Source organism: Pristiophorus japonicus, chromosome 23 (genome assembly GCF_044704955.1).
Source record: "Pristiophorus japonicus isolate sPriJap1 chromosome 23, sPriJap1.hap1, whole genome shotgun sequence".
In the NCBI taxonomy this organism is placed as follows: domain Eukaryota; kingdom Metazoa; phylum Chordata; class Chondrichthyes; family Pristiophoridae; genus Pristiophorus; species Pristiophorus japonicus.
Window position 1 is genome coordinate 8,088,508 of NC_091999.1, and position 14,821 is coordinate 8,103,328.

The window sequence follows — 14,821 nt, forward strand, 5'->3', positions numbered from 1 at the left end:
GGAGGGCTGGAGAGATTTTATAAGATCACGGCAGAGTACGAGATGGTAGTGGTTTATATATAGAATAACAGATACCCGGGAGTGAGTTACAGGCTGGAATCTAATCGAGGGGTTCGGGGGGTTTATATATAAAATAACAGATACCCGGGAGTGAGTTACAGGCTGGAATCTAATCGAGGGGTTCATATATAGAATAACAGATACCCGGGAGTGAGTTACAGGCTGGAATCTAATCGAGGGGTTCGGGGGGTTTATATGTAGAATAACAGATACCCGGGAGTGAGTTACAGACTGGAATCTAATCGAAGGGTTCGGGGGATTTATATATAGAATAACAGATACCCGGGAATGAGTTACAGGCTGGAATCTAATCGAGGGGTTCATATATAGAATAACAGATACCCGGGAGTGAGTTACAGACTGGAATCTAATCGAGGGGTTCGGGGGATTTATATATAGAATAACAGATACCCGGGAATGAGTTACAGGCTGGAATCTAATCGAGGGGTTCGGGGTGGGTTTATATATAGAATAACAGATACCTGGGAGTGAGTTGCATGCTGGAATCTAATCGAGGGGTTCGGGCGGGATTATATATAGAATAACGGATACCCAGGAGTGAGTTACAGGCTGGAATCTAATCGAGGGGTTCGGGGGGTTTATATATAGAATAATAGATACCCGGGAGTGAGTTACAGGCTGGAATCTAATCGAGGGGTTCATATATAGAATAACAGATACCCGGGAATGAGTTACAGGCTGGAATCTAATCGAGGGGTTCGGGGTGGGTTTATATATAGAATAACAGATACCTGGGAGTGAGTTGCATGCTGGAATCTAATCGAGGGGTTCGGGCGGGATTATATATAGAATAACGGATACCCAGGAGTGAGTTACAGGCTGGAATCTAATCGAGGGGTTCGGGGGGTTTATATATAGAATAACAGATACCCGGGAGTGAGTTGCAGGCTGGAATCTAATCGAGGGGTTCGGGGGGTTTATTTACAGAATAACGGATACCCGGGAGTGAGTTACAGACTGGAATCTAATCGAGGGGTTCGGGGGTTTATGTATAGAGCAACAGATACCCGGGAGTGAGTTACAGGCTGGAATCTAATCGAGGGGTTCGGGGGTTTATATATAGAATAACAGATACCCGGGAGTGAGTTACAGGCTGGAATCTAATCGAGGGGTTCGGGGGGTTTATATATAGAATAACAGAGACGACCCCTCACCCATTCCCCCCATACTCACTCAGTTCCCCCCTCCATCCCTCCCTCTCACTCCCTCCCCCACTCCCTCTCTCACTCGCACGCCCTCCGCTAACTGCCTCCCTGTCTCTCACTCACTCCCTCCCTCCCTCCCTCCTAACCCGTCCTTCCCTAACTCCTTCCCTCTCGCCACCCCCCTCCCCCAACTCCCTCGTTCCCCTTCGCTCCCCTCACTCTCCCTCCGTCCCCAACTCCCTCTCTGTCCCTTGCAGCCCTCCTCCTGCTGCCCCTCTGTTCCACCCCCCCCACCACTCGCTCCTCCTCCCCCTCCCTCCCTCTCCCCTCCTCCCCCCCCCCTTCCCCCCGTTGCCCGCAGCTCTCCCCAGCCCCACACCTCCCCCTCACACTCACGGATGAGGTAGAGGCTCAGGAAGAGGCCGGCGATGGAAGAGCCCTGGAAGAAGCGTGCCAGGATAAACATGGCAGCGTTGCGAGACACGGCCACCAACGTCCCAAAGAGGATGGAGAGGGTCAGCGAGATGATGAAGGTGTTTCTCCGGCCGAGCCTGCGGAGGGCAGTGAGGGGGTGGGGGGGGGGGGGGGTGTGGGGAGGGAGAGAGAGACATGTCAGCCACGAGCCTTCCAATGGTCACCCCGCCCATGCTCCCCTTTTACGGGTTCAAACAATCGACAGGCCACACCCTCCCCCCAACCCCACACCCAGTCCCTCAAAGCCCCACCCACAAAAACCGCAAGTCCAAGAAACCAAGCCAGATATTCAACTGCTGAACCATCACAGTCGGACTGCCGGAGGGGCAGTACTGAGGGAGCGCCGCACTGTCGGAGGGGCAGTACTGAGGGAGCGCCGCACTGTCGGAGGGGCAGTACTGAGGGAGCACCGCACTGTCGGAGGGGCAGTACTGAGGGAGCGCCGCACTGTCGGAGGGGCAGTACTGAGGGAGCGCCGCACTGTCGGAGGGGCAGTACTGAGGGAGCGCCGCACTGTCGGAGGGGCAGTACTGAGGGAGCGCCGCACTGTCGGAGGGGCAGTACTGAGGGAGTGCCGCACTGTCGGAGGGGCAGTACTGAGGGAGTGCCGCACTGTCGGAGGGGCAGTACTAAGGGAGCGCCGCACTGTCGGAGGGGCAGTACTGAGGGAGTGCCGCACTGTCGGAGGGGCAGTACTGAGGGAGCGCCGCACTGTCGGAGGGGCAGTACTGAGGGAGCGCCGCACTGTCGGAGGGGCAGTACTGAGGGAGCGCCGCACTGTCGGAGGGGCAGTACTGAGGGAGCCCCGCACTGTCGGAGGGGCAGTACTGAGGGAGCGCCGCACTGTCGGAGGGGCAGTACTGAGGGAGCCCCGCACTGTCGGAGGGGCAGTACTGAGGGAGCCCCGCACTGTCGGAGGGGCAGTACTGAGGGAGTGCCGCACTGTCGGAGGGGCAGTACTGAGGGAGCCCCGCACTGTCGGAGGGGCAGTACTGAGGGAGCCCCGCACTGTCGGAGGGGCAGTACTGTGGGAGCGCCTCACTGTCGGAGGGGCAGTACTGAGGGAGTGCCGCACTGTCGGAGGGGCAGTACTGTGGGAGCGCCACACCTTGATTGAAACAATGCCGTTAATGTCCGGTAGGGTGCTTCATAGAAGCATAAAACAGACAACATCTCACTGCGCCACACAAGCCGTTATTTGGGCCTCTCTGCCTCTCGATCCTCCTTCACGACACGACCTCTTTGAACAAGCTTTTGGTCACCTGTCCTCAACTCTCCTTTTGTGAGCTCGGTGTCAATTTTGCAAAATCTCCCAACACTCCTGTGGGATGTGTCACTCTGCTAAAGGCACTATATAAATTCAAGTTGTTCCTGATTCTCCTACAGTGCAAAAATCTGTCTATCTCCACCTTAAATATATTCAATGACCCAGCCTCCACAGCTCTCTGGGGCAGAGAATTCCACAGATTTACAACCCTCTGAGAGAAGAAATTCCTCCTCATCTCAGTTTTAAATGGGCGGCCCCTTATTCTAAGACCATGCCCCCTAGTTCTAGTCTCCCCCATCAGTGGGAACATCCTCTCTGCATCCACCTTGTCGAGCCCCCTCATAATCTGATACGTTCCGATAAGATCACCTCTCATTCTTCTAAACTCCGGAGAGTATTGGCCCATTCTGCACAATCTCTCCTCATAAGGCAACACTCTCATCCCAGGAATCAGCCTGGTGACTCTCTGCTGCACTGGCTTCAAGCAGGTACCTGTCAGCTGAATATCCCATCAGAAGGTATCCCGTCAAACAGCCCAGAATCAAGCAAACCTCCTCAACGGGTGCATTCCAGGAAGAGTCACACACCAGGTCCCACTGTAGAGAGAAGAGAGGTCAGTATAACACAGAGAGTACGGAGGATCCACCGAGGTTCACAGGCTGGCACTCTCTCTCTCACAACCTCGGAGTCAGAGGGCCATGGGCCCACTCCAGGGACTGGAGCACAAAATCGAGGCTGAATCCCCGGTGTCAGTACTAACTGAGCGCTGTACTGTCGGAGGGGCAGTACTGAGGGAGAGCCGCACTGTCGGAGGGGCAGTGCTGAGGGAGCGCCGCACTGTCGGAGGGGCAGTGCTGAGGGAGCGCCGCACTGTCGGAGGGGCAGTACTGAGGGAGCGCCGCACTGTCAGAGGGGTAGTACTGAGGGAGTGCCGCACTGTCGGAGGGGCAGTACTGAGGGAGTGCCGCACTGTCGGAGGGGCAGTACTGAGGGAGCGCTGCACTGTCGGAGGGGCAGTACTGAGGGAGTGCCACACTGTTGGAGGGGCAGTACTGAGGGAGTGCCGCACTGTCGGAGGGGCAGTACTGAGGGAGCGCTGCACTGTCGGAGGGGCAGTACTGAGGGAGTGCCACACTGTTGGAGGGGCAGTACTGAGGGAGCGCCGTACTGCGCTGTCGGAGGGGCAGTACTGAGGGAGTGCTGCACTGTCGGAGGAGCAGTACTGAGGGAGTGCTGTACTGCACTGTCGGAGGGGCCGTACTGAGGGAGCGCCGCACTGTCGGAGGGGCAGTACTGAGGAAGTGCCGTACTGTCGGAGGGGCAGTACTGAGGGAGTGCCACACTGTTGGAGGGGCATAACTGAGGGAGCGCCGTACTGCGCTGTCGGAGGGGCAGTACTGAGGGGGGGCCGTCTTTCGGGATGAGACGTCTGCTCTCTCAGGTGGATGTAAAAGATCCCAGGGCACTATTTGGAAGAAGAGCAGGGGGAGTTCTCCCCGGTGTCCTGGGGCCAATATTTATCCCTCAATCAACATCATTAAAGAACCAGATTATCTGGGTCATTATCACATCGCTGTTTGTGGGAGCTTGCTGTGCACAAATTGGCTGCCGCGTTTCATAAGACCATCAGAAACAGGAGCAGGAGTCAGCCATTCGGCCCCTCGAGCCTGCTCCGCCATTTAATACGATCATGGCTGATCCCATCATGGACCCAGCTCCACTTCCCTTTCCCACAATACAACAGTGACCCCACTCCACAAAGTACTTCATTGGCTGTGAGGCGCTTTGGGACGTCCGGTGGTCGTGATAGGCGCTATATAAATGCAAGTGATTTCTTTCTTGCGTAGCCTTCTACGATTCCAGTCCACCCCGACCCGAAAAGAGCCCGTTAGATTCTAACACATCGGTAGCCTCCACTGCCTGCTGGTTTGCCCGCCGTCATTGCCCGCAGTTTGCCCATCGGTTTGCCCATTTGTCCATCACGGTTTGCCTGCCGGTTTGCCTATTTGCCCCTCATGGTTTGCCCGCCGGTTTGCCCATTTGCCCATCACGGTTTGCCAGCCGGTTTGCCCATTTGCCCATCGCGGTTTGCCAGCCGGTTTGCCCATTTGCCCATCATGGTTTGCCTGCAGGTTTGCCCATTTGCCCATCGCGGTTTGCCTGCCGCTTTGCCCGCGCTGTTTGCCCGCGTTGTTTGCCCGTACCTGGGTGACAATGTTGGTCCGTAGCCCCTCGCCCGCGGCGTAGTCCCAGCCGTCTGGGCAGGGCACCGCCCCCTGGCGCGTGCCGTTGGCGAAGCGGTAGAGGCGGCAGGAGCTGGGCCCCTCGGCCCCCTCCCCGTCCCGAGGCCGGGGGATCAGCGCCCCCAGCGCCTCCTCCGGCGTGGCGTTGCGCAGGAAGCCGGGCAGCCCCCCCGGGTCCAGGCGGCAGCGATGGGGGGGCACCAGGGTGTAGAAGGCGTCGGCCAGCAGGGCGGCAGCAGCCAGGGGCACGGGCAGGCAGGTCAGGGCGCACAGCAGCCGCTGGTGACGGCCAAAGCCCACCCCAGCCCGCCCCACCAGCCCGTCGTAGCCCGCCGGCCCGCCGGAGGGGGGAGGGGGGGGAGGGGGGTCCGGGGCCGGCGGGGGGCTGGGCGGGAAGTCCCGCGGGGGTGAGGGGGCGTCCAACAGGTCCGCCTCGCCCTCCATCTTCCGCCTGGGATAGGGCAAAAGTCGGAGGGTGGGGTCAGAGGCCGGGGGTGTGGGGTCAGAGGACGGGGGTGTGGGGTCAGAGGTTGGGGGCGTGGGGTCAGAGGTCGGGGGTGTGGGGTCAGAGGCCGGGGTGAGGGGTCAGAGGCTGGGGGTGTGGGGTCAGAGGCCGGGGTGAGGGGTAAGAGGCTGGGGGTGTGGGGTCAGAGGCCGTGGGTGTGGGGTCAGAGGTCAGGGGTCTGGGGGTTCAGTGGGCAGGGTCAGAGGCCGGGGGTGTGGTGTCGGGGGTGTGGGGTCAGAGGTCGGGGGTGTGGGGGGCAGAGGACGGGGGTGTGGGGTCAGAGGTCAGGGGTTTGGGGTCAGAGGTCGGGGTGTGGGGTCGGAGATCGGAGGTGTGGTGTCAGAGGCCGGGGTCGTGGAGGGACAACTGCGGAATGGATCGATGACCAGGTCTTGAAGAGAGAAGAAAGGACAATTAATTTTATCACAGTGGGTCTCTACTCCTCCACCATCCGTCCCTCATTCCCCTCCATCTCTCTCTCTCTCTCTCTCACTCACTCACTCCATTGCTCTCAGTCTTTCCCACCCGCCCCCCCCCCACTTCCACCCACCCTCATCACTCTCTCCCCCCCTCATACTCCCAGGGCAGGTACAGGGGGTTAGATACAGAGTAAAGCTCCCTCTACACTGTCCCATCAAACACTCCCAGGGCAGGTACAGGGGGTTAGATACAGAGTAAAGCTCCCTCTAAACTGTCCCATCAAACACTCCCAGGGCAGGTACAGCACGGGGTTAGATACAGAGTAAAGCTCCCTCGACACTGTCCCATCAAACACTCCCAGGGCAGGTACAGGGGGTTAGATACAGAGTAAAGCTCCCTCTACACTGTCCCATCAAACACTCCCAGGGCAGGTACAGCACGGGGTTAGATACAGAGTAAAGCTCCCTCGACACTGTCCCATCAAACACTCCCAGGGCAGGTACAGGGGGTTAGATACAGAGTAAAGCTCCCTCTACACTGTCCCATCAAACACTCCCAGGGCAGGTACAGCATGGGGTTAGATACAGAATAAAGCTCCCTCGACACTGTCCCATCAAACACTCCCAGGGCAGGTACAGCACAGGCTTAGATACAGAGTAAAGCTCCCTCTACACTGTCCCATCAAACACTCCCAGGGCAGGTACAGCACGGGGTGAGATACAGAGTAAAGCTCCCTCTACACTGTCCCATCAAACACTCCCAGGGCAGGTACAGGGGGTTAGATACAGAGATAAAGTTCCCTCTACACTGTCCCATCAAACACTCCCAGGGCAGGTACAGGGGGTTAGATACAGAGATAAAGTTCCCTCTACACTGTCCCATCAAACACTCCCAGGGCAGGTACAGGGGGTTAGATACAGAGATAAAGTTCCCTCTACACTGTCCCATCAAACACTCCCAGGGCAGGTACAGGGGGTTAGATACAGAGATAAAGTTCCCTCTACACTGTCCCATCCCTCTCTTCCAGACCCCAGCATTCCCCCCCCCCCCCCCGTAGAAAACACAATGACACACCCATTAATAAAATAACTACAATATGTGATGAGACTATAAACACACGATTTGTCATCAGCACCCAATCTCTCTTACATTTGCTACAGTAATTCTGGTCTGTTTGATACATTTGCCTACATTGCAACAATGTATTGAAACTGACACAGCTCAGTCAGTTACAGTGTTACCTCACTCTGTCTCTCTCTGTCTCTCTGTGTCTCTGTCTCTCTCACTATAAAATATATATCTGTCTTTCTCTCCCATTTTCTCTGTCTCTATTTCTCACATATATACACACACACACATAATCACACACAAGCAATCACACATATACACACACACACGCAATCACACACACACAATCACATATATACACACGCACACAATCACACATATACACACACACATAATCACACACATACACACACACATAATCATACATATACACACACAATCACACATATACATACACATACACACACACAATCACACATATACACACACACATACACACACACAATCACACATATACACACACATATATACACAAAATCACACACACACATACACACACACATATATATACACACACAATCACACATATACACACACACATATATATACACACACACATATATATACACACACACAATCACACATATACACACACACAATCACACATATACACACCCACAATCACACATATATACACACACACAATCACACATATACACACACATTTCTACACACAAAATCACACACACATATATACACACACAATCACACATATACACACATATATACACACGCAATCACACATATACACACACACATACACACAATCACACATATACACACACACAATCACACATATATACACACACACATACACACAGATATATTTATTCTCTCTCTCTATCACATTTGCTGCAATCGCTGCCCTGACTTGAGATTCCCAGAAGTGTTTCTGTGACGAATGTACATTCTCTGCTCTTACTGCAGACGGACAAAGGTTGTAGTCGCTGCTGATCCTGTTTGTTATGTAATGTAAATATATAGATATATATATAGGAACATATAGAACATTTGCTCCTGGTCAATCTCTCCTCTCTCTCTCTCTCTCCCTGCGTCCCCGCGCTGCTGGAATCCGCTCAATTTCCGCGTTTTTCCTCCACCCCCCAAACATTAAAGGGACGGCCACCCCACTGTCGGCACAAAACTCTTAAAGGTGGGGCCACTTAAAGGGGAATTCCCGCAAAGGGAGAGGAGGGGGAGAGAGGGAGGAAGGAGGGAGAGAGAGGGGGAGAGAGGGAGAGGAAGGAGGGAGAGAGAGGGAGAGAGGGGGAAGGTAGGGGGAGAGAGAAGGAGGAAGGAGGGAGAGAGAGGGGGAGAGAAGGAGGGAGGAGGAGAGGGGGAGGAAGGAGGGAGAGAGAGTGAGGGAGGGAGAGAGGGAGAGAGAAGGGGGAGAGAGGGGGAGGAAAGAGGGAGAGAGGGAGGAGGGGGAGGGAGAGAGAGGGGGAGAGAGGGAGGAAGGAGGGAGAGAGGGGGGAGAGAGGGAGAGGAAGGAGGGAGAGAGGGAGGAGGGGGAGGGAGAGAGAGGGGGAGAGAGAGGGAGGAGGGGGAGGGAGAGAGGGGGAGGAAGGAGGGAGAGAGAGAGGAAGAGAGGGGAAAGAGAGATGGAGAAAAGGGAAAAAGGGAGAGAGGGAGAGAGCTAAATGAGGGAGGGAGGGGAAAGAGGGAGGAGGAAAGAGGAAGGGAGGGGAAGAAAGAGGGAGTAAGGGAGGGAAAGAGGGTGGGGCGAGGGAAAGAGGGTGAGGAAAAGGATGAAGAGGGAAATATTCTAAAAAGGGAGACAGGAGGAAGTCAAATGTATTCTTAAAGCTCCACCCCCCCCCCAAATTAAATCGCGAAAGGGGGGGTGGGAATTGTTATAAAATAGTAAGGTGCAGTATTGTGACAGAGAGAGTGAGGGTAAACCCTATCCCTCCCCCTCCCCCCACTCCTCCTTCCAAAAATAGGGATATTCTTACAGGGAGAAAACGGGGACTGTTAAGAGAAACATAAGAACATAAGAAATAGGAGCAGGAGTCGGCTATTCGGCCCCTCGAGCCTGCTCCGCCATTTAATACGACCATGGCTGATCCGATCATGGACTCAGCTCCACTTCCCCGCCCGCTCCCCATAACCCTTCACTCCCTTATCGCTCAAAAATCTGTCTCTCTCCACCTTAAATATATTCAATGACCCAGCCTCCACAGCTCTCTGGGGCAGAGAATTCCACAGATTTACAACCCTCTGAGAGAAGAAATTCCTCCTCATCTCAGTTTTAAATGGGCGGCCCCTTATTCTAAGACCATGCCCCCTAGTTCTAGTCTCCCCCATCAGTGGGAACATCCTCTCTGCATCCACCTTGTCGAGCCCCCTCATAATCTGATACGTTTCGATAAGATCACCTCTCATTCTTCTGAACTCCAATGAGTAGAGGCCCAACCTCCTCAACCTTTCCTCATAAGTCAACCCCCTCATCTCCGGAATCAACCGAGTGAACCTTCTCTGAACTGCCTCCAAAGCAAGTATATCCTTCCTTAAATACGGAGACCAAAACTGCACGCAGTACTCCAGGTGTGGCCTCACCAATACCCTGTATAACTGGAGCAAGACTTCCCTGCTTTTATACTCCATCCCCCTTTGCAATAAAGGCCAAGATACCATTGGCCTTCCTGATCACTTGCTGTACCTGCAGACTATCCTTTTGTGTTTCATGCACAAGTAACCCCCAGGTCCCGCTGTACTGCGACACTTTGCTATCTTTCTCCATTTAAATAATAACTTGCTCTATGATTTTTTTTCTGCCAAAGTGCATGACCTCACACTTTCCCACATTATACTCCATCTGACAAATGTTTGCCCACTCACTGAGCCTGTCTGTGTCCTTTTGCAGATTTTCTGTGTCCTCCTCACACATTGCTTTTCCTCCCATCTTTGTATCGTCAGCAAACTTGACTACGTTACACTCGTTACAAGTCGTTAATGTAAAAAGGGGCTATTCCTACAGCTGTCCCCCAAAATAGGGTGCGGTGATTTCCTAGAAGGAATATTTAATTAACAAAATATTAACAAGAAAAAATAACAAGGCCCAAGAAATGTGTTTCTTTCAATATATGTAACACAGGATATCATCACAGGCAGTCCCTCGGAGTCGAGGAAGACTTGCCTCCACTCTAACAGTGAGTTCTCAGGTGACTGAACAGTCCAATACAGGAACCACAGTCCCTGTCACAGGTGGGACAGACAGTGGTTGAGGGAAGGGGAGGGTGGGACTGGTTTGCCGCACGCTCCTTCCGCTGCCTGCGCTTGCTCTCTGCACGCTCTCGGCGACGAGACTCGAGGTGCTCAGCGCCCTCCCGGATGCACTCCCTCCACTGAGGGCGGGACTGGTCTTTGGGCCCAGGGACTCCCAGGTGTTGGTGGGGGATGTTGCACTTTATCAGGGGAGGCTTTGAGGGTGTGTCCCTTGTAACGTTTCCTCTGCCCACCCTGGGGCTCGCTTGCCCGTGAAGGAGTTCCGAGTCGAGCGCTTGGCTTTGGGGAGTCTCGTGTCTGGGGGGCCATGCGGACAATGTGGCCCTGCCCAGCGGAGCTGGTCGAGTGTGTTGGTCAGTGCTTCGATGCTGGGGATGTTGGGGCCTGGTCGAGGACACTAACGTTGGTGTGTCTGGCCTCCCGTTGCCTGTCTGCACGGTGCTGACACCTTCCCCTGTGTGCTGCCCTGCTTCTGAGCAGGTGTACCTGGTGTTGCCCTCCCAACACTCCTCCCATCCTCAGGGTGAGCCCTGGCCAGCCGGTCTCTGCAGCCCACAGGCCTCCACTAAAGGGTCAGAGCCGAAAGCTGTACAAACGTCTGTGCCAACCTCTGAGCAACACTCAGCAGGTTTGAACGGGGCCAAAACATTTAAATAAAACTGATAAAAGGTGGATGCTGTAACCTTTTAAAAAAAATTACCGAAATGAACAAAACGATGTCCCGACCAAAGGACCCCCATCGCGGCAAGGCTCCGGGGGGGGGGTGTCCCGTTCGAGCACCGACTCGAATACCTCGCGCAGGCACTGCCGGGAAAAGGTTTACCCTTTTTGCTGCTGGAAATCCTGGTTCTGGTGTCTCTCCAGCGGCCCACACACTGCCGAGCTCTCCGCTGGAATGTCTCCTTTCACCTTGACTTCACCGTGCCGTTTCCGGTGGGTAGTACACACCACTCAATTACCCCCCCCCCCCGGCCCCCCACCGAGCTGAACATGGCTCGGGGAGGGCCAATCACCCGACTGCGACGGCCCATCGATTTTTTTTTCCCCGATCGGCAGCCCAAAGCCCGCGTTGGCTGTCCCTTCGGGGAGGGTGAATTTTGGCCCCGTTCTCTCTGTGTCCACGCGATCAAAACCTTGCGGCGTTTTAAAAGACCTCGATTAGGTCACTCCTCAGCTCTCCCTTTTCAAGAGGCCCCAGCCTGCTCATCTTTGTTTTGTTTCAAAAATATACTTCATTCGTGTAAAAATGTTCACGCTACGTTGGTATAAATAGTTCCGTACAATGCGGTCAGTGATCCCACACAATCGGTTCGGAGACTGGCAGCAGTCCCATACAAAGCACTCGCGTGCATTTCATTTCAAGGTACAGTTTAGTACAATCCGTTAATCACGTTACATGTAGCACTGTGCCGATGAAAGCAGGACACGGAACGGACATTTACCTTTCTTTACAAGCTACTAAAACAGTGCAGAGACGTTCAGTATACATGCGTGTTTCAGTACACGGTGCTCTGTGTATACAAGCAGATTAACAAGTACAGGCCGAGGGGGGGTCTGATTCCATCCCCCTGGGTGTACCGTGGTGCATTGCGAGAGGGATGGAGTACAAAAGCAGGGAGGTCCTGCTGCAACTGCACAGGGTATTGGTGAGGCCGCACCTGGAGTACTGCGTGCAGTTTTGGTCATCTTACTTAAGGAAGGATATTCTGGCTTTGGAGGGGGTACAGAGACGATTCACGAGGCTGATTCCGGAGATGAGGGGGTTACCTTATGATGATAGATTGAGTAGACTGGGTCTTTACTCGTTGGAGTTCAGAAGGATGAGGGGTGATCTTATAGAAACATTTAAAATCATGAAAGGGATAGACAAGATAGAGGCAGAGAGGTTGTTTCCACTGGTCGGGGAGACTAGAACTAGGGGGCACAGCCTCAAAATACGGGGGAGACAATTTAAAACCGAGTTGAGAAGGAATTTCTTCTCCCAGAGGGTTGTGAATCTGTGGAATTCTCTGCCCAAGGAAGCAGTTGAGACTAGCTCATTGAATGTATTCAAGTCACAGATAGATAGATTTTTAACCAATAAGGGAATTAAGGGTTACGGGGAGAGGGCGGGTAAGTGGAGCTGAGTCCACGGCCAGATCAGCCATGATCTTGTTGAATGGCGGAGCAGGCTCGAGGGGCTAGATGGCCTACTCCTGGTCCTAATTCTTATGTTATGTTCTTATGGAAGGGCCTTAAACTCTGGCCCTTCCCCATCGTGCCTTTGCGGCAACTGCACCAACCTTTAGTGCATCCCTCAGCACGTACTCCTGGACCTTGGATTGTGCCCGTCTGTTCATCCTTTCCTGATATGTACACCCTCGCATTTCTGGTATCATCCTTGGAAATATTCTCTGCGCCCTCTCCAGTGCCTCGATATCCTTTTTATAATATGGCGACCAGAACTGTACGCAGTGCTCCAAGTGTGGTCTGACCCAAGGTTCGCTACAGGTTTGGCATAACTTCCCTACTTTTCAATTCTGTATCTCTAAAAATAAACCTTAGTTCTTGGTTTGCTTTTTTACGGCCTTGTTAACCTCTGTCGAGAGGCCTACAAAAGGCCAGCGAGACCGGGAACAGCGCGAGTTCGGCGAGAGGCGGGAGTTCCGGGGATCGGAGAGGCCTACAAAAGGCCAGCGAGACCGGGAGCAGCGCGAGTTCGGCGAGAGGCGGGAGTTCCGGGGATCGGAGAGGCCTACAAAAGGCCAGCGAGACCGGGAGTCAGCGAGAGGCTTGTGCAGCTACAGGGGGAAGGCCAAAAAGAAGTAGAAAGAAACAGAAAGGTGACGTCACAGCCAAGGGGGTAAGTGATTGGCTGGTGATTGGTGAGTAGTTTTTCTTTTTTCTCCTCACTAACAGTGAGTAAACTTTAGCATTGTTGTCGCCAATTTAAGTGTATCTAAGGGTTAAGTTTTGGCAGGAGAGCTCGGTCACGTGTTATGCTCCTCCTGTACCATGAGGGAACTTTAGCTGAGGGATGCACCAACCTTCAGTGCATCCCTCAGCACGTAATCCTGGACCTTGGATTGTGCCCGTCTGTTCATCCTTTCCTGATATGTACACCCTCGCATTTCTGGTATTGTCCTTGGAAATATTCTCTGCGCCCTCTCCAGTGCCTCGATATCCTTTTTATGATATGGCGACCAGAACTGTACGCAGTGCTCCAAGTGTGGTCTAACCCAAGGTTCGCTACAGGTTTGGCATAACTTCCCGACTGTTCAATTCTATATCTCTAAAAATAAACCTTAGTTCTTGGTTTGCTTTTTTACGGCCTTGTTAACCTCTGTCGTAACGTTTAGCGATTTGTGTATTTGTACTCCGAGATTCCTTTCTTCCTCTATCCCATTTTCGTATTTTCCAAATAATAAGTGACCTCCTTATTTTTCGTACCAAAACGGAACACTTCACATTTGTCTGTGTTGAACTTCATTTGCTAATTATATGGGCATTCTGCAAGTCCTCCTGTAATTTGTTGCAGTCCTTCTCAGCATTGACTATCCCAGCCAATTTGGTGTCACCTGCAAAATTTAGAAATTGTGTTTTGGATTCCAACGTCTAAATCGTTAATATAACTTGTGAACAGCAGTGGTCCTACCACTGATCCTTGTGGAACACCACTACCAATCTTCTGCCACTGTGAATAGCTCCCTTTACCCGTACTCTCTGCTTTCTGTCTTGAAACCAGCTAGCGATCCATTCTGCTACGTGTCCTCTGACACCGCATTCGCTGACCTTGTTCATCAATCTGTTATGGGAGACCTTAGCGAAGGCCTTTTGAAAATCTAGATAAATGACATCGACTGTATTGTATCTGTAAGCACCCTAGTGAGGTAAGGTTGAACTGTTGTGACCTTAGTCCATTTATTGCCACTCCTGAATGAGGGTGCAGTAAGTTTGAGCGCCCTTTTATACCTGGTTACCTGCAGTGTGCAGGCGACCCCCGAGGTCTCCACCAGTTGCACCCTCTGGTGGTACAGGCATAGTGTATGCAGTGTGAAGGTACATCCAGTAGCCTTATGTAACTGTACATTGAGTGTACAGGGTATATACTTATATTATACATACACAACATACTGCATCACCCTTGTCGACTCTCTCTGTTACCTCTTCAAAAAATTCAATGAGTTTGGTTAAGCAAGACTTACCCTTTTGAAATCCATGCTGACGACTCAATATTATATTTTTGGTTTCCAAATGATCTTCTATTTTTTCCTTAAGTAGGGATTCCATTATCTTTCCTACGACCGATGTTAAGCTGACCGGTCGATAATTCACCTTTTACAAGCTAAAT

General features: G+C 53.0%; 1 protein-coding gene across 1 annotated transcript in view; it reads right to left on the bottom strand.

The window, feature by feature from the left end:
* The window catches only part of LOC139235618 (solute carrier family 22 member 17-like), a 32,279-nt gene extending 23,966 nt beyond the window's left edge, over positions 1–8,313 (bottom strand). Inside the window, exons 1-4 of the mRNA XM_070866661.1 lie at positions 8,186–8,313; positions 5,172–6,106; positions 3,460–3,563; positions 1,623–1,777 (exon numbers count right to left, since the gene is read on the bottom strand). Coding sequence (XP_070722762.1) covers positions 1,623–1,777; positions 3,460–3,563; positions 5,172–5,654 — 742 coding nt within the window. The 5' untranslated portion in view covers positions 5,655–6,106; positions 8,186–8,313. The remainder of the gene's footprint in view (positions 1–1,622; positions 1,778–3,459; positions 3,564–5,171; positions 6,107–8,185) is intronic.
* Between the last annotated feature and the right edge of the window lie 6,508 nt (positions 8,314–14,821).